The following is a 25973-nucleotide window of genomic DNA, read 5'->3' as shown; positions in this document are numbered from 1 at the left end:
GAACAACACACCGTGCGCTCCCACGCGGACGAGTCGGAGCGAACGACCGGAACCGGCGCGTTGTTCGCTGCGCACACAGCCGCCGTCAGGTAGGACGACGCGCGGCGACGCACTTGTTTCACTCCATCCGAGCAAATCAAGGTTAGCGGTGCACGGCCGGTTTCTATCACAGCTGCTGTTTAGCCGGGAAGATTTTGCAGCAGGTTTATCGTTAGCATGCTAAAAACTTAGCCTTAGCTAATTAGGATATTAATGACACCTGTTCGTCACAGAGCCGCAGATTTACTTTCTTTCGTTTACATATTTCTTGTAACTGAGTCGAACTGTCTCTGACTTGTTGGCTGTTACCATCACACACTGACTGTATTGCCTGTAAAGCGGTCCCACTTTCAGCATCGTATTCGTAAAGGCTGTTGTATGACTTCAACGTTAAATTGCACTTAATATGAAATAATTAGCTTATTAATTAGCTAAGAAATGCATTTGGATCGTATTCATCCACTTGCAGTATTTAACGCTTGTACGCAGAATGAACAGCTGTCAGGGATGTTGTCTAGGAGTCACTGTCAAACTAATAGTAATGTACATACTTCAACTATAATTATCTTGACTATTGGTAAGTTGCTGATTATTGATTGATTTATCTATAAAATGTCAGGTTTTTGTAAAAAAAAAAAAAAATGCCATCAGATTTCCCACCACACAAGGCAGAGTCTTCAAATGTCTTTTGTGCGAGCGGTGATATTCTCTTGTCGTTAGTGTAGGGACAGTAAATCCTGTCATTGCAGGTTCTGCAAGAAGCCAGAACCAGTGACTGCATTTCTGTCTGAATGTGACAAAAACCTTTCATTGATATTATTTATTTATTATATCATCAGCAAATCAACTCATTGTTTTAGCCACAGTGTCCAGTTGGGATTGTTATGGTGTGGTAAGACTGAGTCGGTCTGCTCATGCGCAGACTGTTTTATTGCAATTGATGGATTTTACAACCTGAGCCAGCCTATTGCAATTTTCCGTTTCCACTCAGCTTCTGGTTTCCAATACATTATAATTAGCAGAAGATTGACTATGCGTCATTTCGATATACCTGTCCCCATGGTTTCATTCTGTGTCCTCCTCTCCCACTGTCACTTGTTCACTCCTCTTACTCTCATGCTTGGGGGGATTTCTGCCTGGCTTTTTCACTTTGTCTCTAACTTGCTCAGTCGTATACCACACACACACACACACACACACACACACACACACACACACACACACACACGCTAACTCATAAATACACAGTAGTGCGTACTCCCAGGTGACGAGTTGTTGCTGGGAGCGTCGACAACAATGTCCCTGGTGTTTAGACACTGTCACCTCTCCTTACTCTGGTTCCCTGTCTCTGTCCCACCATCTTCATTGCTCTCTCTCTCTCTCTCTCTCTCTCTCCCTCTCTCTGTCTGTATGTCTCTGTCTCTTTCCCCTCCCTCCCTGTCCAGCTCTCACTCTCTCTCTCACCTGTTTTTCTTGTCCCAGAATATTTACCTCTTCTTCTTTGGCCAAAATAGATGTAGAATCATTTTAGATTTCGAGCCTTCTTTTTCCTCACCACTGCACCTGAAGAAATTTCTCAAATTCTCACCTTCTGTCCACTCCACAGCAGGGGATGTCTTTAAGCAAATCTGAAGACTTAAGAAGTCAGAGAAGGCGAAGAAGAAAACCAAGTAAGCAGCTGGCAATTGAAGTATCATCCTTTACTCTTCAACAGCAAAGAGGAACTGAGGCTCCGGTGGCTAAACTCATGATATGAGCCAAGTACATCCAAGAGAGAGAAGAGAAAGAAAATAGAAGAGGGGGAAACATGCAACCCACATTGGACAGAATGAGAGAGAGTGAGATTGTGAATCAAAGCTCGGGGAGCAAGAGGAGAGGGAGGAGATGGAGGTTTAGTAGCTGTGGGTATTCAAGGCACAGTGTTCACAGTGAGAGAGTGACTTACTGAACAGGGTGTCTGTCTCTGTGGCTCTCAGTCAGCTTAAAGCAGCTCTGCGCTATGCTCAACAGGAACCCTGCACTCCAGAGAGACTACTGCTTGTTTCTTTGTTTTCTTTGTCTGGCAGACTTTTCCTTTTTGTCCCTCTCTCCATCTGTCTTGTTTTCTTTTCTTCTTCTTCCCTTGCCATCTCTGGGAGCACATTGATATTATTTTGTCTCTGTGTTGAATTCCCCTTCTCCCGATCTTAACATCGTACCCTCCAACCCCCCTCACCCCCCCCCACTCTCTTTCTCGTCTTTCCCTTGCCTTGTTTCCCTGTTTCTCCCCCCCCTCTCTTTCTCTCTCTCTCTCTCTCTCTCTCTCGCTCTCTCTCTCCCTGTGAGGAGGGAAAACAGCATCAACAGGCAAGCCACAGCACATGCAACAGGGTGCAGACAGCACCTTCTGCTGCTTCGCCACCTCTCCTCTCTGACTCTCATCTCTCACAGAGGACGGCTACAGGGAAGAAAAGAAGAGCACAGGAGTGAAGCCACACAGGTGAAGATCTGCTGTCCCTCTACCTTTGAACAAGAGCTCAGAAGAGGGAAAAAGTAAAAGAAACAGGAGTAAAAAAAAAAATCCTCCTGCACATTCTTTCGAAGTGAAAGAGAACACCTGAAGAAAAGGAAAGAAACTGAACGAATCAGGCAGAAGAGTTAGGAAATAAGTGAAGATGCAACCTGTGGCACAAGTTTGATAAAAGAACAGCCGCCTTGACTCAGCGTGGCTGCCCTGCTTCCCACATCTCTTTGACCAAATTCTTTAACACCAATGGCTTCCAAGAAGAAGTGGGCTGAGCGGAGGGAGTTGCGAGGGGAGCGGCAGTTCTCCACCCGGGATGATGCATCTGTTGCGTCCGGGACATCTGGGCCAGGGCGTCCCACCACCAGGGGGCGCTTCTCAGAGTCGTGGAAGAGGCTCAGCTCCAGAGGGGGGTCCACCAAGAGGGGGGTGATCAACTCTCAGCAGCCACCGGTAAGATGTTTCGAGGTTACTTAGGCCCCCTCTACATGTAGCCCCAAAGATTAATCAATGCCCTGGGTGCTGGGAGGGAAATGGGACAGGAAACGCTGCTGTTGAGGTAGCACCTGTCCTGGGAGGGCGTTAAGCAGCAGTGGGGGATTACGGCGTGAATGGGGGAGAAGAATTTGGAAGACTAACTTGCTGGTTAATTTTCCAATTTAGTAATAATTAAAAAGACACTGTAGCTGTAGTGCAGTTGTTTTCAACATTACACAATCTTCATCACATATTCCCTTGGAAACCAGGTACTGTCGTCAGAATAGAAGATTAAATACCGGTTTATTTTAAACATATGATCTAAACTTGACATAAACATACTTGATTATTTACCATTTAGATGTAAAACTGCTACAAGTACAACTTTTCGAACTTTAAAGATAATGCAAAGTAGTCAACACTAGTCAGTCACCACAACACATTATCTGTCAAAGACTATTAGTGATTCCCTGTGCGTAGTGAGTAAATTGACCAAAGGACCTGTCTGTCATAACCATCAGCACTTAGTGGGAATTTAATGGAAAATTTGTCTCAGTAAAAGACAGCATGTTGTCAGTGGCGTCAAGTGACTTACAACAATGCTGCATGAAATGTGGCTGCCGATGTCAAGAAGTATAACAATGTTGAGGATCACTGTAGACAAATAAATTACTCCTTACCTGCTGGTAAAGGGTAATTAAGCAACATAATATGACACATGAATATAAGCAGAGAAATTTACAGTTTTCAATGGCTTTCAGTGACTTTGGCTAATTTCTCCAGTTAAGCCATTGTACATGGTAGAAAAATCACATTGTATATTGTAGTATTATAGAGTAGACTAAGCTAAGATAAGATAAGATATACCTTCATTCGTCCCACGATGGGGAAATTTGGTTTGAGGATAACAGAAAAATTTGAAGCAAGCGACTGAATTTGCAAAACTTGCAAGTGATACTGTACGCCTGCCGACAAAGTACGGGTCTAAGTATTTGTGAAATTACATTTTAAGATTTGCAATAGAAAGGAAACTGGTTGCACACAGACTCATAGAAACTTAAATGTGTTATTTCACTCCATCCCCATCTTTTTCCTTGTCCTTTCCTTTTTCCCAAATTTCCCTGTATTGAGATGAATAAAGGATTATCTTATCAGTCTCCTGCACCAGCTTCAAGATGCTGGCATGCCTGTTGTGCTTCAAAATTGATGTACTCTGTCTTTTGGCAGCATAGGTCAAGTTAATGTGAAAAAAAAATCTCCAGTCATTTTGGCAATGATGGAACTTCTCTGTGATCCACTCTATTTTTGAAATGTAGAACTTCACTGATGTTTATGCATCGAGGTCAGAATAAGTAATGCTGGCTGCTTGCTGGTGCTCAGCGACTATCGCGCATAGCCCATCGGTGGGGTGATGGTTGGCAGCGATATCTCCAGTGGGAGATGTGTGCCAGACACAGATATGCACGGCTGGCGTTATGTGATCCATTTCTGGTTTTTCAGATGTGCTCCAGTAACCAGTGCTATTTTGTATTGCAGAAATACTCTGATATAAAAAGTCTTGGAGGAAATGTTTATATAGTCAAGTAGTGTAGCCAGTTTTATCACAGGCGCGATAAAAGAATATGAAAATGTAGAAAATGTAAAAAGGGGCTCAAAATATTTTATAACAGTAGGACTAGTGTGTGCGTGAGTGCGTGGATGCGTAAGTGCGTACGCTCCTGTCTGTGTCTCTAGCTGCATTTTTGTTTGTGTGTGCCTGATCTCAAAGAACAGCTAAGCTTGGTCCTGTAGGATTTGTGTTGCTTGGATATGAACCACAGAGTGATACTACCACAACGCCACTGGTAGTCTCAGATCATTAGACAATTAGTTATTTGTAATGGCAAGGTGTGTGCGTGTGTGTGTGTGAGAGAGACACCAAAACTGTGTGTGACAGTCTGATTGAGTGAGACACACAGTTAAGGAGAGAAATTGGAAAAGAAAGTGAGTGAGAGATGGAGATTCACTCCACAAGCGCTTTGGGAATCCAACACTCACGGTTAGTGCAGAACAAGTGCAAGACGAGAAAAATTAAACAGATAAGGAGAGTGAGGGAGAGGATTCAGCTGTGAATTTAGGTTTGTCACTTTAAATCCCTCAGTGGAAATATTCATGCTGCTGTAGAGCTGTGAATCTATTCCTCTGTGAAAATCAGTTTTCATTCACTTCAATTTAGATTTTTAAAATGTTGCTTTTCCTAATTTGTACATGAAGCTTAATGTAACGAATATTAATTACTCTTGTAGGCACACTCACACATGTAAGACCTTGGCTCAGGTTCAGTCTGGGTGGAGCCATTTAGTCAGTGCTACAGGTGCAACAGAGCCTATTGTACCCTGCTTAAAGCTTGTGCCTATCCTTTGAATGTGTGAATCTGTGGAGATTGAGTGTGTGATACAGCATGTATCACAGTTTGTGCTTTTCTTCATGCCATGTGAATGCCCTGCAGTTCATGAAGCCTGTGGATTATAGAGGCTTTCTGCTCTGTACACCTAGAGAAATCCCCTGTCCCTTTTTATAGCAATGTTTTTCAGGTTTAAATTGCGTGTGTGTTGTTTGTTTGTGTTGCTTGACTGTATTTTATTGTGTGTGAACCAGCACGTCATGAAAACTCCCTTAGAGAATATGGCAATTTGAGATAAGATAGTAGTGTCAAAGCCTTGCAGCTCTAACTATCACCCTTATGCTGTTATCTGTAATGAGCCTCATCTCATGTCACAGTGGGACCACAACAGTGTTGAAAACAGACATTTCCCCTCTGTGAACACAAATGTGTCCTGAACCACAGTGAAGCGCCGCACTCATCGGCTGATGTCCTCTGGCTCACTACAGTTTTTTAATGATCCAGAAATATTTGACCACATCTCAGTGTTTACCATACATTCGTTTGATTGCGGCAAGCGACATAATGTCAACACTGACCACCATATATTTATATATATTTTTTTTAAATGAGTAAATTAATTAATTATGTTATAGAGATGAGCTCAGTGATTCCCTCAGCCCACCTTTGCCCTGCACTCTTACTCACTCACTCTCTCACGCACTCGCACGAATACACACACACACACACACACACACACACACACACACACACACACACACACACCTGTCTGTCAAACTAGCTAAAAAGGACATAATCTACAGAAATAATGTATGTGTTTAATATTATTATGATAAAAATGTAGTTCTGCATCTAATGATTATTTTCAGTATCGATTAATCTGTCGATTATTTTGTCGATGAATCGATTAGTTGTTTGGTGCATAAAATGTCGAATTTGTTTCCCCAAACCCAAAGATGAAGTTTTGTTTTGTCGACACACCAAAGATATTTAATTCACTGTCATAGAGCAAAGAAACCAGAAAATATTCACATTTAAGAAGCTGAAATCTGCAAATTTTGACTTGTTTTTTCATAAAACTACTTGAATCGATTTATCGCTTATCAAAATAGTTGGTGATTAATTTAGTAATCGATTACTAACTGATTAATCGATTAACTGGCAGCTCTATAACAATGTGACATGTGCATGGAGTAACTTACACTGAACCTTCAGAGAATTATCACCTGAATCTTAAGCTTCATCAGCTTTACTGAGCTTCCAGTGAGTTTTAGCTTACTGTTTATCTGTCCTGCCCTGACTATTTTGGTTCAGTCTCACCGCTCTCATAGCATCGTTTTCAACTGCAGCTGGCAGCTTACAGAAACCCACTGCCTGCTCAGTGCCAAATGGCAGACATACAAAGTTAACCACTGTTGTATGTGGGATTACCACCGAGTTTGGTACAAGCGATGAATTACTGTCCTTTCGTGACTCTATCAAAGGTAAGGATTTTTTAGAGCAAGTTGTAGAACCAGTTGCCAGGAGCATCATCTGACATCAGATGCTTCGCCAGCCCTTGCATAAGAGAGGTTTGTGTGATATTTAAAGTTTATCTGTATAGCACCTCTCACAAATCTGTGATAGTGCTTTACATCAATAAAAGATACAGTATTAAAAAACAATATTAGAAATAGCCAATATTGACATGACATGCAATGGTTGAAATCACACCAACATGGTCGTTCCATCCATTATCTATACTGCTTCATCCTTTAAGGGTTGTGGTCACCTATGGTCTTTGGACTGTGTTCAATAATTATAATGACCTGATTATATAATGATTAGAAATTTATAATGACCTGAGAAGGATGTTATAAAAATGTAAATGGTCTTTGATGGGAAAATAGCTCCCCGTCTGTGATTTAAAATGCTGATATGTCAATGTTGTGTTAATTTTTTGTTTCCACTTCCCCAAAGTCACAAAAAAATCAATAATTGTAGATCCTAGCAGAGTATGGACACATTGTTACAGCTCTAAACAAAAACTGAAAATGGGTGGATGCTTGTGTTAGATTCTCATTACAATGAATCCAAGTGTGATATTACTTTATGAGGCAAGGGGTCGGAAAGATTCAAAGAATTTGATCAGTTCCTATGGTAACAGCGCATGGTTCAGCGAGTTGTGATTTTTAAAGTGATGTTTTTAGAACAAAGATCAGTGGCTTTGAAACTTACTAAAAAGTGCTTTTTGTGATTTTAGGAATCTGGCATTTGTTCTTTTGCAGCTTGGCAGCACAATCAGGCAATACAATTTTGGTCTGAATGACATTATTGTAGGTGGAGAGTTGGTTACTTTTTTAATTTATGTTTTTATTGTCTGTGGCAATTGTCAGAGAAATACTACTACATCAAAGGCAACAAAAATAAAATTAACAACTATGCTATCACAGGGGTTTGTTCAACAGAGCTAAAACTAGAGCGAAAGCCCTGTTGGGTGCCTAGAAACAACCATGTCTCCCATTGGATCATGGCAACAACACATATTTTTGGAATCAGTGGAGCTAGTGGGTGGTTGATGGAAAACTTTGGACTAGTGTCCCTTGACATCGTGGAGGATGAAGTGATGATGGGGAGGAGGTGGGTTGTAGAATTGTCTGAAAGAATTGCAGTGATTGACTAACTGGAGGAGCGTGGGCAGATGGATCACCAGTCAGATGTGGTGCCATGTAGTTGTTGAATGTGGAAGTGATGGAGATGAAAGGAACAGGAGGTTAACCCTTGAAGGGATTGATTATGGTTTGGTGGAAGAGATATTCTTTATTGAACTTCTGCCAAAGCCTCATTTCAATAAGGAGATATCAAAAGGAAGTGAATAACAGCATTTACTGAGTTAAACACAGAGAGTTTTGATGATTAGACTCCATTGATGTTAAGCATCGCAATTAAGTGTAGGCCCATATGAAGATGGGAGCAAGGATAGATCAAAAATAAATAAAAGCATAATCATCCCTGAGAGGAGATGAAAATATATTGTGAAACATAATGCACACACAAATATATCTGTAATTATAGAGAGCGTAGATGTGATCGTGACAAAAGCTAGAGGGCTGTCAAAGGCCAGAGGCAAGAGACGTTAGATGAGGGGTGGGGGAGACATAGATGTTGCTGTGAAATGAAGGCCATAAACCATCAAAGATCTAACGACAGAGAGACAGAAGTTAGTCTGTGAATTAAGTTAGAAAGTGGAAGAGGAAGTGACTGAGAGAATGAGATCAGGCATATATGGCAAATGTTTACCCAAATAGGAATAAAACAGGACCTGCTGTTCCTTATTGATTGACACCGTTTTATTAGTCACCTGTACAGAAATGTAATCACACAGTTATTGTACAGCTGCCAGTCATTGTTGTGTTGGACTTCATGAGTTTGACAGAGGGTTCCTCTGAGAGACAGTCGCTGGTGGAGAGGGGTAGAAGTGGAGAGTGCAAAATCCTGTGGGATGCCAGCTCTGACTGTCGCTGACTGAGTGCTGGTCCAAGGTTTCCTCAGCCTCATGCTGCTTAGCTGTCAAGAAGTTGATTCAATTACAGGTGAAGTGTAATCCAGGGACAGTTGAGCTGTTGCAGCATACAGAGTTGCTCCATGTTGCACATCACTATATGAACATGTAATATTTTGGGGTAGATGTGAAGTGTGGAGGGTATAATGACACACTGTCTTAGCCTGAATGAACTAATCAGATGATATTCAGTGCCCTTACTTCCTGTCATTGTGTTCATTTTATTATTATTGCACAGATTCAGTTTACATCTACCTTACATCATCTATCTAGACATAGTTTCTCATCTGTTTTTTTTTAATAAATGCACTTACATTCAACTAACTGTGACATAGACCATGTCTGTTTTCAATACTTTGTATCCACTCTTTAAACTTAATTCATTTTACAATGAGATATTATCCTCACTATCTTATGAACAATGTCCAGTATGAGACAGGGTGAGATTGTAGGATATTGCGGTTAAATTACATTTAAAGTGACATTTAGATGAGGTCTACAGTTTCTGCTGTGTGAAGTTTTACCTTACGCAAAGTAGTTGGTGAATTTTGTGAATATTGCAGTTTAGCCATTGACCTTGCATATCTATGCCATTGTAAATATAATCTAATACCAACTCATCAGACACAGTGGAAGTCATTTAGAAACATTTCTAGAACTTTTTGCTGATATGCTAACACAAGGCTTCTAGTTCCCCCTTGTGGCTCCTCCTGTGAAAGAATATTCATTGAGAGATCGTTAAATGAGACCATTAAAACGAACATGAAAGATTGTGTGAGATCTTAGGTTTATTAGAAAGGGAGACTAACAATAGTTTCTTTTCCTGACATGCGTGTGCGATACGTCTAGCCACTGCAAGGTAGTGCTAAAACCAAGTGTGAAGAAAATTGCACAGTGCAAATGGTCTGGAAGTGACATTTGCTTGAACCCCCCAAAAACATTATTGTCGCAGTAAAAAATGTGTTGCTTCTGTTCAGGTTTTATTGGTCTTTTAACAAACGTAGTGTATATTCTTTACATTTTCAACAGTAACTCCAGGCCTGCTAGCAGCATTCTTACTTTCACTGTGGTAAAACTGTTGTCAGTGAAATTCGCATTGATGATCAGCATTACCTACAGTAAATTGTGTCATGCCTCAAATTTAAACAACTATGTGCAATGTGTCATACTCGCACAATGCACTTTGCTATCCATGCTAGCTTGGGGCTGTTACCTCCCATTTTGCCGTAATCTCACAATTTGAAAACTGTTGCCAAACACACAATGCACATGATTTGATAAGATGTGGAGACAGTTCAAACTGCACTAAGACCAGACCACTGCAGGCTACAGTGTTTGTCTTGATATGCATCTGTAAAACTATTAAGTTTCACAGGAAATGTGATGGAATATGAGATGTAGTGTGGTTGTGTGAAATGTTAACTGTGCAAGGCTTCGCAGGTACTCTGAAAAAAGCTTATTTTATTGATAGCGTTTAAAAAAAAACTGTGGCCACAGGGACCATGAGTTGATGAATGGCTCCAATGGTCTGGTTGATTGAATGAGGGGGACCTGTGTGTTTTTCAAGCAGCGCTAATGTGAGTCCTAACATTACAGAAAAATCTATTCTCATACTTCCATAAAAATGACTCACTATGTTGCAAAGTTTTCTAAGGTATTTTCTCTACTTTTATTGTTTTATCCATCTAAACCAGGGATGCGGAACCAGTAAAACTTTTATAAAACCCTTTGAGGGCCATACTTAACTACTGATCACATATATCACACTAACCTCTCTACATCAACTTGGACCTGCTTCTCCTTCCTCTGTGCACGCCAGTGTATACAGTACCCTTCAATATCGACAGGTTGTGCCGTGTAACCAATCAGATGCTGGAGACCACAGAGAGGTGACAACAGACATGGCGAGGCAGATGCATCAGAGCCAAAGTAGTGCGTTTTAAATGTGATTTATTTGATTAGCAATAGAGTAGGCTGATAAGCAATTGAACCCTACTTAGCTATTTGTTAGCTCACTACAATACTCACCTGCATAACTTTGTCTCTGACAGAATGCACTCTTGTGAAAATTGCTTGTTAGGCAACTTTCTTGAAAGAGTTTATCTTTATCTGAGCCAAACTTTTACGTCCATGTTGGCAAAATACAAATCTTTGCTTATCGCCAACTCTCTCTCTTTGGCAAACGGCAGCCGTGCAAAAACATTTGATGATAGACCAAGTTAGTGTCTGTTCTCGACCAAAGATCATATGTGAGAGAAGAACATACACTCTGTGACACTGCTATGAATTTGCCACTGTTAACTCCAGCAGACTGTTGCGTCTCCTCTCTAGAGCATCGTGTCATGTCAGTTTCAGAAGTTGATGACTCTCTGAAACTTTCCTAAAGTATAGTATCATATGGTAACATATAGGATCAATAATTTAAGATGATCAACTTACATTTTTTGAACCAGAAATTAGTTAAAAAAAACACATCTACACAGCTACATCTGCTATTTCAATGTGCCAGATACATATTTAATCAAAATTTCATATCTTCTGCTCAGAATTACAGTTTTGGAGTGGACTCTATATAAGCAGATACTCAATATTAATGAGCTAGGATTTGGACAATTGGAAAAAAAAAAGATTGATCCAAATGTCAGCCCCTCTATCAATTTAAACTTACTAATTACACCATTATATAGTTTTGCACAATCAACAGTGTGCATGGACATGGCCCCAAAGCCTATTTGTAAATCATTAGCATTTTGTAATTCAGCTCGTAGTAGTTAAAATAAATTAATTAACTAAGGTAAGGAAAGTGGAAAGATGAGAGAGCCATCAAGAGACAGGTAGTGGTTGCCAGACAGAGGGTGTTGAAATGTGAACACATCAATCCCCTCACTGCCCTGTGAGGATTTATGTTTTCACAGCAAAACAACACCCCAGATTACCAAAAGTTTTTATTCTCCCCTATGAGAGTTGGCCTGGCACAACTCAGTGATAGGTCTGTCTCAGTATCTGTCATACCACGCTTGAGACTTTCATTTCACTTTATGTTAGAATGCCGGTGGGACTGAGTCATAACCAACCTTAGGCCGGGCTGCTGGCATGCCAATTCAGCAAAGTCCTCATCATTTAATCTGCTTAACACATGTTTCAGTGGCACACCGGTTGTGCAAATAAGCTGGTTATTTGATGGCAGTGATGTGTGTGTGTGTGTGTGTGTGTGTGTGTGTGTGTGTGTGTGTGTTTTGACTGAGTTGACTGACACCCGTAGCAACAGGAGCTTGGAAACAGCCCGATGCCTCATGTAGAGTTTGTTTAAGCAGTGAACGTGGTGGGAGGGTGTTAGAAAGTGGGAGAATGTGCTGAGGCAACAAAGCATCTTTTGGAAAGATGAAAACACTTATTTGTGTGTGATTGCTTCTGTGCGTGCGTGTGAGGCAGTGATGGAGAGAGAGTGTGTGAGACAAAGATTAAGCTTAAAGTGTGAGAGGGTGAAAAAATGTATATTTTGCTTGTAAAGTCTTTTTGTACCAGCGCTTTGGGTACATGAAAAGCGCTTTATAAATCCAATATATTATTACATTTCTCTCTCTCTCTCACACACATACACACAGTGGGGTGTGGCACATCCCTTTTTTGTTGAAAAGTAACTAAAGAGATCTATTCTTTAGATACCATTCAGAGACACGATGTGGATGGTGAACTTTTCAGGGGAATAGAAAGGGCAAAATGAACCGTGGCCATGAAAAGAAAAAGGGTTGGGGGAAGGAAAGCCAGAGGACAGGGTCTGATAAGGTCACATGGCAAACTTTTGTTGCTGTGGCAATGATTGCTCAACTCACCTGGCTTAGGTAATGGCCACAGTTGACCTGACAGACGGTATCTAGTTGTGTGTGCGTGTGCGTGTGTGTGTGTAAACATGGACTGCGTGACGGAAGGTGTATTCTGACCTTAAAAACCCTCACTGATCACTGCTGCAATTTGGTTCTGAATGACTTTCTCTGCTTCAGCCCACCAAGTTTCTCTGAACTGTCGGTGACAATGTCTGCACTGTCTGCCTTCATCTGGTAAAATAACTTAAAATAGGAAAAAGGAGCTGACAGATTTGTGTAGATGAAATACCACATCATACACCACTGCATCATGTTTTTTTCATATAGATTTGAAAATGCCATGCCGACGAGAACACATGCATGCAGATTTTAGAAAATATATGAACAGACCCCATCAAAATTCTAGTTTTTATTTGGCTTTTATTTTTTGCCTATCTGTTCTCTTTGTTTCAGTTTTCCAATCTGCAAAAGAATCCTTTCATCGCCCTCTCTTTTCTGCCCTCGTTATTTAAGAGGGGGAGAGGTATTACTACAGCTCTATAATCCTTTATCTTCGCAAGGCTTTTGGATTTGAAATTGAGAAGCTCTTTTTCATTATATTCCGCTGATTGAAGTGTGCTTTTGTCCTTTAGTTAATTTTGTCCACACTTTGCCATCCAGGCCAATGCACTAATGCTGAGTGGCAAGGATCTAGAAGTGAAATCACTTGTATGTGCCAAAGTGAAAACAGTGATATCAGAACTGTACCTTTTTTTTTAACTTCACTCTCTCTGTAGGTGCAACAGTTGCATTTTCTGTTATGTTGTTGTTGTTGTTGTCATATTTTTTGCAGTGCTTGCATATTGCACACTATATTTCCTTGTAAATAGTATGAAACTCATGTACTATTGGCTTCATACTAGGTTTTCAGAGATGCTAAAACATTTTAAATCATTTTTTTCGCATATCAAATAGCATGTTTATAAGGTACGCTGGATGCAGCAAGTGGAGTGTTGATAAAGACAAATAAAAATGATCATTCCTAGATTTATTTATTTGTTTTCCAGTTATGACTGTGAAAATAAAAGAGGGTCTATGGTTTCATTGTCTGTATGTAAATGTATGTAGGGTTTAACCTGATAGAAAACATCACTTCCATACAGTTAATAGCATACAGGTGTTAAAATGATGTATTCGGTTATAAGTTGTTATTTTTTTAATTGCGCTGGTATTCGATCAGTACTCAGTATCAGGCGATACGCAAAGTCCAGGTATCTGTAACATCTGTATCAAACATGCATCTGCTTTTAGCTATATATAGTGTTTGACCAGGTGTTTGCTCAGGTTCAACGTGTTACCCTGGCCAGCTTTACATTTCATATCATAAATACCGTAGGGGTTTGTTTGCTTCTCCTTTGAAAAAAAGTGTAAGCACACTTCCTTACTTCTTTCAACACGCCATTGCCCTGATACATCTTCTCAAGAACCAGTATAATACCTTCCACCTTTCGTTCTTAGAACTACTGCTTCTTGTTCTTCTTCTTTTTGGTTTGATGGGTGCTTAAACATCTTTTGATGATCACTCTCTCATCCAGATGTGCTCTCAGGTACCAACATTTGGCAACAGTGGGTTGAAGGGATTTGGCACTCTGTATTGGGCCTCAGTAATATAATTTTAATAATAATTGGTCAACACACACACACACACACACACACACACACACACACACACACACACACACACACACACACAAAACTAAGCATGTAACCTAGAACTTAACTAAATGACCTAAGGCATGTTATATTCTGGGATTTCTTAATTATTGAAATTATTTTCTATTTTTATTATTATAAGGCAGAGTGGAGTAAACACATATTCATAAACCAGGCTAAGTTTCTTGCCAAAGCAATATATAGCCTCTTAGTTGCTCCCCTTATGGATTTGTCAGATTACTGGCTTGGTCCTGATCAAAGCATTTTAAACCCTCCTCTGAGAAGCCTCACTCTGAATTCTTTCTGCTAATTTGTCCTCAGAAAAGACGTGGAGAGAGAGACACAGACAGAACTGTTTCAGAGATGCTCAGTCATGCCTCACTCGAAACGGCCTCCATTAGACAGTTCACATTAGATTACAGCTTTTTTGTATGCAGAAAGAAATGATAAGTCTAAGCTTTTAATTTCCCTCACTCCTCTCAAAAAAAAATCTGTAGCCTTTGTAACTGACTTTGTGATATGTGTCCATTTCATGAACAAGATTGGCCTACAATATCTGAACTGATTATACTTAGCTTCTATTCTTTTTTGGCTTTACATTTTAGTATTGAACACCGGATTCCCCCAGGAAAAAATACACTGATGCCAACAAAACAATATGGAGCTGATGATAAAATCTCTGCTGATAAATACAAACATCAAACTCATTTCACACTCTTATGGCGGTTAAATGTGAGTCTACCTGGTGATTACCAATCTAACTTCAGCTTAGTGTCTGAACGGCGCCACACTGCAAAGTTTTTCTGCAAACATTGCCACCGGACTGTGACAGATGGAGGTGATGTGTTCTACTTTTTAAATTTTTAAAACTCATAAGATCCCAACATTTCAACATGCTACACAAGGTTAATTAATTACTGCTCTGCAAACATGAAATGGGATCAATCAGTCATTGTCTGCAGCCCTGCTGAGCTGAATCAGACGGATCTTGAAACCACCATTTGCCTCACTCATTTAACATATGGCATATACAGTGTAGTGTGGGAAACCCTCTGGTTATCCTGGAAGCTCAATATTAAATCTCATTAAAGTGTAATAATTTATTATGATATTAAAAGAGATGCTGTATACTCAATGAAAGCTGGGGCACCACCACCATTGAATGCTCGTGTTATGCCGGTATTGAAACTTAATGGAGAGCAGATGGACAATATCCACACTGTGCTTACTGCTGATGTTTCTCAAACCAGTTTCCAAATCTGGAAATAGGAAACCCTATGATAAGGAGATCTGTGTTTTATGTAAATGTAGATATTTTTTTATTTATGTAAATTTAAGATATGTTTGAATAGAGATCTATTGATGTGAAACCCAATGTTGCATCCTTTCTTTGAACCGTGGCTTTGAAGCTCTTCTGTATGATGCACTGAGCTCTGGGCTTTGAGGTTAAGCATATCCTCGTATGTATTTCCTGGTGAAGCGGTGTGGCAATAATGATTGCCATAAAAGCCATTACCAGGGGCCCCTGGACCACTGGACTGCTGGTATAGCTTTATTACACCGACCCGTAAGACAGTAATTACACTATGTCTCCGTTGCTACGGCAACATGGAGGTTCTCCACGGCTAATGCAGTATTTATGTCAGGGGAGTGTGGCATTTTGTTTTTGCAGCCTTACATTTGTGTGTCTGTGTGATGCCTTCTCAATGGGGCACATTTAAAAAGATGGAGGGGCAAAATGCAGGAGGTTGACCCATTAGCTGTATCATCCACCATTTCACCTCAGTGGTTCCATCCACACAGCTGAGCACTAAGGCCTGAGTTTTAGCACAACCTGGAAACACTCTGCGACAGCGGCTACGTCACTCAGTACACTCAGACACAACTGGCCTGAACTCGACTGATCCAAACTCTGACTGAGGGACAGGAGCCATATGGCCTCTGCTTGTCTTACGCAATTATCGGCATGTTTAAGATTAGTGTAGTCAAGCAGCTGCTCTCTAAAAGTAGAAAAGTGATGAGTTGAATTACTAATTCAATCTTTCAATCTGATAGTTTCAATAAACGTTCCTCAACTCGATCATGGATTGAATTCACGAATCAGGAGTCTCATAGAGCCACATAGGGCATTGAAGAATAAGGCTGTAGGTTTAAAATGTTTTTCTGCAGTATTGGGGCGACATATGAGTGACTGTTGTGACACTGAGCCATGTCTGCATTGCTCTGTTGACTCAGAAGATTAGATCGGCATCACTAAAGCTAATCTGGAATTATAGATCTCTCTCTCCTCTCTATCTCTCTCTCTCCCTCTCTTTCTGCATTGAGCACTGGGCTGACAGAGTCTTGGGGCTTCAGGTATTACCAGATAGGCATTGCACTGATCTCCTGTTGAGGGACCGAGAGAGAGAGGGTCTTTCTAAAAAGAGGGATTCAGTACCACATTACTACCCTTTATGTGAAATGACTGTGCAGATGAATCATCCTCGTCTCTTACTGAGGTTCTTGTATGAAGGTTATTTACATTCTTCCAGTCTGTCCCTGACAGTGAGTAAACCACATGAAGACAGGGAAGCAGGATGTGAAATCATGATTAAAAAAAAATAAACTACCATTTTTTCTAGTACAATAAATGCTATTTTAGGCATAAGTTTACAAGCTTGTGCTGACATTGTTTTTTTGCATCACCTCCACTAAGTGTGAACATTGTGTCCTGTGAATCATTACTTAAACAGCAGCTTTTGACACAGCTAACACGTACTCAGATAAATGTAATCCAATAGCTGCATATCTGACATAGCTTTCCAATGGTATTCTTTCTTTCTGGCAATAATTTCATCTCCACTGGCAACAAGGACTCCATCTTAGCCCGTATAGCCTCTGTAGTGCAGGAGTTTTCAATTTTTTTGTGCCTGATCATATTTTTTTCCTGAAGATATTTTGGTAAGTCAATGGTGTTCACATCGTAATGCCACTACTGCAGTGAGAAAAGCGATATGAGGGCTCACACAATGTTTAAACCAATGACTCTCTAGGTATTTTCAAATGTACTACTACTGAAACTGCTTATCGGTCTCATACTTATACGCTACTCTCAGCAGCTCTTTAATTTTTAAGAGACAAACATTGCTTTATTTTCTCATACGCACTTTATATCATAAAAGAGCCAGAGGTGCTAAATGTGGTCAAACTAATGACCCATTAGTGCTGGTGCTTTCTTTTTTACATGTCTGCTCCTTCAAGGCTTAATGATAAGCACTGCGAGTCAAATTAGATTTTATTTATCCACATCAGTTGTTTTTGATATGATCTAAATTGCCCTGGTAGACTGTTGTTTGAATGTTGTTATTAAATATGAAGAAGACACAAGCTCTTTCTTAGCCTCTTTCTGCTGAGAGATTCAGATGGAAAGCTTAATGTGTGGGCTTGAAGGGATATTACACAAAAGAGCTATATGGTGCTGATGGCCGGCAATAATGTGCATGAAATGAATACAACAAAAATATTTATCCTTAATGGTTGTGCCCATTCATTTCTCTCTGACATGCCTGGTCCTCATGTCCATTTGCTCCTCTTTTTCTCTCTTTGCCTTCATTGTCTTCTCTCTAATACTGATCTCTCTGCCTGTGGAGACTACAGTTGTTCTCTTGCTATGGTTCTTTGTCACACTCTTGTACTTCCTGTGCATTGGGCAGACGACAAAGTCACTAAAAACTCTTTGAGTCTATATACTGCAGCCAGCCACCAGGAGGCGGTCCAGATGATTTGGCCTCACTATTGGGGAACTGTCATAAATATATATGTATATACACTCACCGGCCACTTTATTAGGTACACCTTGCTAGTAAAAGGTTTTACCCCCTTTTGCCTTCAGAACTGCCTTAATTCTTCGTGGCATACTTTCAACAAGGTGTTGGAAACATTCCTCAGAGATTTTGGTCCATATTGACATGATAGCATCACGCAGTTACTGCTGATTTGTCGGCTGCACATCTATGATGCGAATCTCCCGTTCCACCACATCCCAAAGGTGCTTTATTGGATTGAGATCTGGTGACTGTGGAGACCATTGGAGTACAGTGAACTCATTGTCATGTTCAAGAAACCAGTTTGAGATGATATGAGCTTTGTGACATGGTGCATTATCCTGCTGGAAGTAGCCGTCAGAAGATGGGTACACTATCGTCATGAGACGATGGATATGGTCAGCAACAATACTCAGGTAGGCTGTGGCATTTAAACGATGCTCAATTTGTACTAAGGGGCCCAAAGTGTGCCAAGAAAATATCCCCCACACCATTACACCACCACCACCAGCCTGAACCGTTGATACAAGGCAGGATGGATCCATGCTTTCATGTTGTTAACGCCAAATTCTGACCCTGCCATCTGAATGTCGCAACTGAAATCGAGACTCGTCAGACCAGGCAACGTTTTTCCAATCTTCTATTGTCCAATTTTGGTGAGCCTGTGCGAACTGTAATCTCAGTTTCCTGTTCTTAGCTGACAGGAGTGGCACCCGGTGTGGTCTTCTGCTGCTGTAACATCTTCCTCAAGGTTCGACGTGTTGTGCGTTCAGAGATGGCATTCTGCATTCCTTGGTTGTAACGAGTGGTTATTTGAGTGACTGTTGCCTTTGAATTTCACGTGCTGATTGTAAGATCCTGTTTCTAAACTATCTAGCCTAACGCTGTGTGTTCTTGTTCTACTACAGTTATGCAGTTCTGAGATATTTGTAGTCTTTTTCTACTTTCTCTTATGGCAAAATGCCACATAAATAATTTCTCCTGCAGATAAAAAAAAGATTGGCTCTTGCTACTCCTTTGTTAGACTACATCACAGCATGAACTAATGTGTGCTAAACTAAAAGGTTGAATTTATCTGCAGGGACGATTTTTGATGTCCTCTTTACTTTCATAACTCCAAACTTCCATCATTACATTTTCAATTCCATCCTCTCCCCTTTACTTCTTTTGCTCTGCTTGTCTCATTCATCGTCCCCCGTCCTGTATCTCCCTAGCTTTTATCCTTTATCTATCTAGGCTATCTATTAGGGCTGAATGATTAATTGCATTTGCGATAATATAGCAATATGATAAAACACGATTTTCTAACCGCAAGGGACGCAATTACACGGGTCACGTGATACGTGAGCGAATGGAGCACTCGGTTCCAAAACAAGCATCAGTCAAGCTGCACTAACCTGCTGCGCAATGTCCTCAAGCTCGAAGAACAGTCGGAAACTGATACAGTGGAGACTTTAGGCTCGAAGAGGAACAGCACGTCGGTTTTAAAAAGGACGATGCTGCGCAGCGTCAGGTGTTGTGCAGAACATGCTGCGCGCTGTGCTTGGCACAGAGCCACAGCAGCTACATGGCGAGTGTACGGCCAACAATCAGTGACAGTAGTGACGAACACAGAACCACGCGAGAGTTGTTTGAGACTGTCACTCCCTATGAAAATGTCTCACGTTGCACCGTGAGATGACAAACACCACGACTATTCCCTCATTAAAGAGAAAGACTGCTAACAGAGAGAGAGCTCTCTCCCCTTCTCCCCTTCTCCTCTTCAACACATCTTGCTCTCTGTCAGTGTGTGTGCGCGCGCGCTAATTATAATCGCAAATTGCAATCGCAATATCTGTTAAAAAAATCTTGATTAGATATTTTCCCCAAATCGTTCAGCCCTAATCTACATCTGCCTACACTGCTGTCCTTTTACCTGTCTCACGTGTCACTTGTGTGTCTCTCAACAATCAATGCAAAACAAGGCAGAAAGAATCTTCAGGTGTTGTACTGTAGTAAGAGGAAAGAAGGGGCTGCAAATTTACAGTCCACAGTCAAACTTTTTATCAAAGTGGAAACACAAGTGCTTGTTGTAACAGATAATTAATGACAAATTTCGCTTGTAATAATTGGAATTGATGGAATTTAGTTTGGGAAGATATAAACAATTATAAAATGCAGAAGTTGAGCAAAGATGTTTTCATTATTTTTAGAAGATACTGGGCTAAGAGGATGATGGATCTGTGTAGATTTTTTTTTCTTCTGATATGAAAAACACTTAAGCTGTGATAACTTATATAGCTTACACGACTGCCACATCGACAACCCCCTGCAGGTCATTATTTTTAATTAGAACCAGCTTCTCAGTCCGTTACCTCTGGCATAACTGATAACAGCGCTGTTTGTCAACAGCCGTTTGCACCTGCCGATAACATTAAGCAGTCCTGCTAGAGGCCCAAATGTCAGAGCTGAAAAATGTGGACCTGATTTGAGGGATGTGGCGACGGGGCACCTAGACGTGACAACCTGTGGGACACGCGGAAGCTATTAACAGTAGTGAAACATTGTCATTAGAACAACTGCTGGTAGATTGAGAAGCAAAAAAAGAATGTGGCAAAAATGGCACATACTGAGGTGTGTGTGTGTGTGTGTGTGTGTGTGTGTGTGTGTGTGTGTGTGTGTGTGTGTGTGTGTGTGTGTGTGTGTGTGTGTGTGTGTGTGTGTGTGTGTGTGTGTGTGTGTGTGTGTGTGTGTGTGTGTGTGTGTGTGTGTGTGTGTGTGTGTGTGTGTGTGTGTGTGTGGGGTTCCATCCCGCAGGCTAATAATCATTGCATCTCTCCAGATGGAGGAGTTTACTCAACACAGCAGAGGCCTTCCTGCTTCCTCAGGGCAAGGAAAGTAGGGGGTCATAGTTTGTGTGTATAAGAAAGAGAGAGAGTGCATTTGTGTGTATGAGTGCATTTGGAGGGAGGTATTGAACTGTCATATACCTTGAATCCTCCGAGGGATGATGATCACATAGAGAAGAGGGAGAGGAAGACAAATTAGATAAAGGCTTTTGGCACCATCAATCCACAACAGACGATTTTGTTCACACACACCTTCAGTCATTTCGCTGAAGAACTCATTGTCAGTGTGTAACTGTGTGTGTCTGTTTGATGGATGCAGTCCTCTGTACCACTGTATGGCACCATATCAATTATTTAGAAAGTATGTACAGGCAAAGTTGTAATGATAGACCCTGATCCAAATGAGTTTCAATGCACCTGCTCCTGCATGCTCTTTGCACAGAAGTTTTATTTTTATGTTTTTTCAATTTGTTGTGTCTTAACTCTTTCATAGCTTGTCATAGCGAAGTTCAAGTACAGGCACTTGTAAACACATACTTGACATACTGATTAATTTCAGGTTGTTTAATTTGGTGCATTTCTTGACAGTATGGTCAGTCAGGCCTCCATTAAAAATGTTGTGTATGAAATATTGTAAGCATCAGAGGGGCAATACATACCCTTCATGCATGCTGTACACACACACACACACACACAAATATATATATAGAGAATGTTCACATGTTCAGTGAGTGAGCAGCTTCTCGGTAGCTCCAGTCTTTACTTGAATGACAGGTGGAAATGGGCTTCTTTCTCACTCCTAGGCGATGTCACAAGGTCTACGTGAAGCATAGTTCCCTCAGAGGAGAAATGGATTACAGAATACCCACTCAGTCTAATTACACATAAATGTGCTTACACACACTCATTCACTTGTACATCCTGATCATGAAATGTGCAGTTTCCGAATAACTAATTTATGGGTCGTGAGTGGATTATTCAGATGCTCACCGATGTGCGCTCACTTTTTCTTTTTACATTAACATAATACCACATGAATCAACATCTACAGGCACTAAGGCAAAATTACTTTGGCTGGCACATTAATCATACTACAAGTATAGGGCTGTATCTGTTCAGATTGACAGAATACTCTTTTGTGATTTTTATATAAAATACCATTTACCTCCATCACAACTTTCTTAATAATTAACACTCCTTTTCCCTGACCATCTGAAAACGTGAGTGACAAAACATTTCTATTCATTGTTTTGCGCTCACCATTGGACACACATGCTCTCAGCGCTGAAGCACTCAAGTAATTAACCGTTAAGTGCCTCCTCAGCCAAGTTAAGTTCCGGTTGGAATAAATAAATTGGTGTGAGGGAATTAAATCTCATCTCGTCTGGTCTTCTTCTTTGCCAGTCTTTAATACATTTTAACATTGTGATAATGAGAGTCGTCGAGAAGAGTGAGAGGATAAAACAAACTAGACCCTCTGTCCGCAGCAGGCGTGTTGAACTGATGCTCTCTGGTGGCTGAAGTATGTATGTTGTTTTTATGGCAGAAAGACGATGCAGACCTGTCCTGTACTATCCTGAGGCATTCAGTAAAAACAAGTCACTTTGATTCTGTGGTAATAAAATAACTGGTGGTTTGATAACGATTCAGAGTTGTTATTATAGCTTTATGGCTAGAGTCTTGATTGAATACTGGGGATGAGGTTGAGGTTGGATATTATTGTGCATTAGAATGTCGCCATCTAGAGCCGGGATGCAGACAGTGCAGAGTGAAGCAAGCAGCTGGAGAGAGATGTGTTTGCGGAACCATTTCATGGGGTGAGATGGAGAAGTGTGAAGCGACAGGGTTAGGGGGCACACTCTCACGCTGACACCCCTTGCACGCACACACATCATCTCCACAGTGACTAGCTGTATGGCTGACAGACAGCTCTCCCAGGGGTCTTGGAGTCATCAGGGACCTGGTGGTCAGTGAGGTTGATATTCTCAATGTCAGTCCTCAACTGTCGGGGCACAACTCCCACTAACTGTGAGGTGGTGACTCGAGTCATTATGGCATTTTCCAATACAATGAGATACTTCACACTATCATAGATGTGTTTGATACCATGTAAGCAAGATGGAGTTTGAAAATATTATGGTTATGCATCATGCGTTTTTTTGTAGTTGTTATATTGTGCTGTAGTTTAGATTAGATTAAATTAGATTCAACTTAATTAGATACACCAAGACAACAAAAATACAGGTAGTATCTAACCAGAAGTGCAGTATATAAGTGCTGAATATGTACATGTATAGTTAGATTTAAAAAGGATATGTGCATTATGAACCGTATTGCAGCACTTATTACCTACTATTATTATTATTATTATTATTATACACACACACATACACATACACACACACACACACACACACACACACACACACACACACACACACACACACACACACACACACACACTTGTTTGCAGATTAACTGACATCTTGTGTTGCTTCACTGATAGAGCTGCTTTAAAGCCTAATTTTCCCTCAAGGTTCCTTTTAATGAAATATCAAATATACGGCCAACTGTCCACCTTCGTACTTCATGTCCGTGTTATGGGCTTATCTTTTATTTGCACAGACTTGATGCCTTTGCCAAGCCAAAGCCTGTGTTGCACAGGTACAGTCAGATACTTTGTGTAGATGCATCCATTGTGACATTAGTCTGAAACCATTTCAAAACAGGAGACGCCATGTGTTGTCATCAACACCTCTGAACCCTCATTGTTTTTCATCTCTACACCAGAGGATCAGATAACATCCAATCACTCTTCCACCGGCCCAAACATGCCCATTCTATCACAAAGAGAGTTGTCAAGTTGTGTTTTTCATCTCTTTTGTTTTGACAAGCATAATGGTGTTGGAAATAGAAATTAAGGCACACTAAATTCAGAACACCAACAGAGACGAAGTGAAATACAGTAGCTGGCTTGTTTTTTTTCAGTGTGCTTCACAATCAAGAATTCAAGTCTGGGGGCTTTAGCTACAGCGATAAGGTTTTGCCATTAGAGATAGACCACAGGTTGCTTCTGCACAGCTCTGGTTTGTGGGTGTGAGCTTATACATTCACAGAAGGCTGTTCTCCCCATTTCATGAAGCAGAGACAATAATCAATAAGCCTTTTAGGATTATCTGTTGTAGGAATACGTAGATGACAAATATAATACATGTATGGTGTTTTGTTGATATTTAGTTTAAAGTGAGATGACTGCAAGGATTTTTTGTTGCTTAAAGGAAGTTCTGCATAAAACAACTAAATATTTAGTTATTATAGTTGTTAATAAGAGGGCGTTTGGCGAGTGATTAGACATACTTCTTTTGCAAAACAATGATATCGTTCATTTTGTAACTAATGTGTAAATACAAAATCTGCCTTAAATTCGGCGTAATGCAGTATCGTTATAAATACGTGTTCACACCAGATGAAATGAGTTATTACCCACGCAGCCAAGTTTTAATGATCCAAAATTGGCAAGTATGTAAAAATAGGTTTCAGCTTTGTGAAAAATACAACAAACTATGCGCCGATGTCACGTCCACTGAAGGTGCTGAAATCACGCTTTTCAAGCCATCTGGATTCAGTTGTTCGAGCCACACAATGGTTCGATCGACAACTTTCACACCAGCAAAAATGAAGTGTAATAGCCAGGCGAACGGACCAGATTTTTTTTTTACCCGAACCGTAACACTCACAACCCGAGGCTGGAAGGTTCAGTAACTGCGACAATACGCGCCAGAGGAATAAAGGCACCTGCATTTGGTAGGTGGTGGGTGGCGCGTACCAGTGCAATTTTTTTTTCATCTGCCTGGGAATGTGAGGTGAACCTCAGTCCATGTTTACCATTACACACAAACATAATATATTATTAAGGGCTACTGGTGGTCACTGTACTGTCCGAGGGTCAGGAGAATGAAGGAAGAGGAGGTAGATATTCACCAATAACAGTAGATTATTCATGAATCCCAGTTGTCTCAGTAGAAATTGTGTAAAACTAACTGGTGTGAAAGGGTCACTGCAGAGGCAGGTGTCGGTAGTGAACCTCAGCTCTTAATACAATTTGGCTCTTAGCAATATCAATCCACCTCTCCATCTCATCATTCTTATGGAATTTATGTGTTCTGCGAATTCTGGCATCCAGGGAAGCTGCACTTGCAAAGGCACACAAAGGTGTAGCCAGCAGGCAAACTGTAGGATGAACTGTAGCAGCGTGCGTCGTAACTTTCAATCGAGCCAGAGAATCAGTGATGCTGATGTGGGCTACAGTAGGTTATGTAACCTGAAAAATTCAGAAAAAAAACAGTTCAATGGTCTAAATTCAAAGTCTTTTCACATTTTCAGCAGTTATTTTCTAAAAGATGTAATGTTTGGAAACAAAACTCAATCAACTCTTAAAGATTTGCTTCTATTTCTTTGAAAACATTTTATTTGCTCAGTCAAGAGCGACAGAGAAATATATTTGTTCCCCCTTGTAATGTATTCCCTCCAAAAATTGCTATTCGTTTCTTAAAGGTCAAAGGAAATCATAGAAAAATGTGTTTTGTCTTTTCTATTGACTCCATAGTTGCATCTCAACATTCATGCCAACACAACTCACTGAGGTGCATTTAAGGCAATTAAAGGGCATTTAAAAAAATGAGTCTTTGCAATGTATAAGCCAAATAAACCATGCTGTTTTTAGTGTTGTTTTTCTAACCATTTCTTAATGTGCAAACCAGTAAGTAGGTCGTACTCCTCTCCACTGTCACGCCACCAAGTTGTTTAATGTGCTTACAGATTCAAGCTCCATTGGAATTCACTCTATAAGACGGAGCTTTGACTGTGCTTCACACATTTCCCTT

The 25973-nt window shown here is 40.6% G+C and overlaps 1 protein-coding gene across 1 annotated transcript in view; it reads left to right on the top strand.

The window, feature by feature from the left end:
- Nucleotides 1-11: 11 nt before the first annotated feature.
- trpm3 (transient receptor potential cation channel, subfamily M, member 3) overlaps nucleotides 12-25973 on the top strand; it is a 128477-nt gene continuing 102515 nt past the window's right edge. The window contains exons 1-2 of the mRNA XM_047329246.1: nucleotides 12-89; nucleotides 1646-2995. Of these exons, the coding sequence (XP_047185202.1) occupies nucleotides 2792-2995 (204 nt within the window). The 5' untranslated portion in view covers nucleotides 12-89; nucleotides 1646-2791. The remainder of the gene's footprint in view (nucleotides 90-1645; nucleotides 2996-25973) is intronic.

The sequence above is a fragment of the Scophthalmus maximus genome, chromosome 19 (assembly GCF_022379125.1).
Source record: "Scophthalmus maximus strain ysfricsl-2021 chromosome 19, ASM2237912v1, whole genome shotgun sequence".
Lineage (NCBI taxonomy): Eukaryota > Metazoa > Chordata > Actinopteri > Pleuronectiformes > Scophthalmidae > Scophthalmus > Scophthalmus maximus.
Note: the sequence above shows the minus strand (reverse complement) of the source record. Positions and strands in the feature narration are given on the sequence as shown.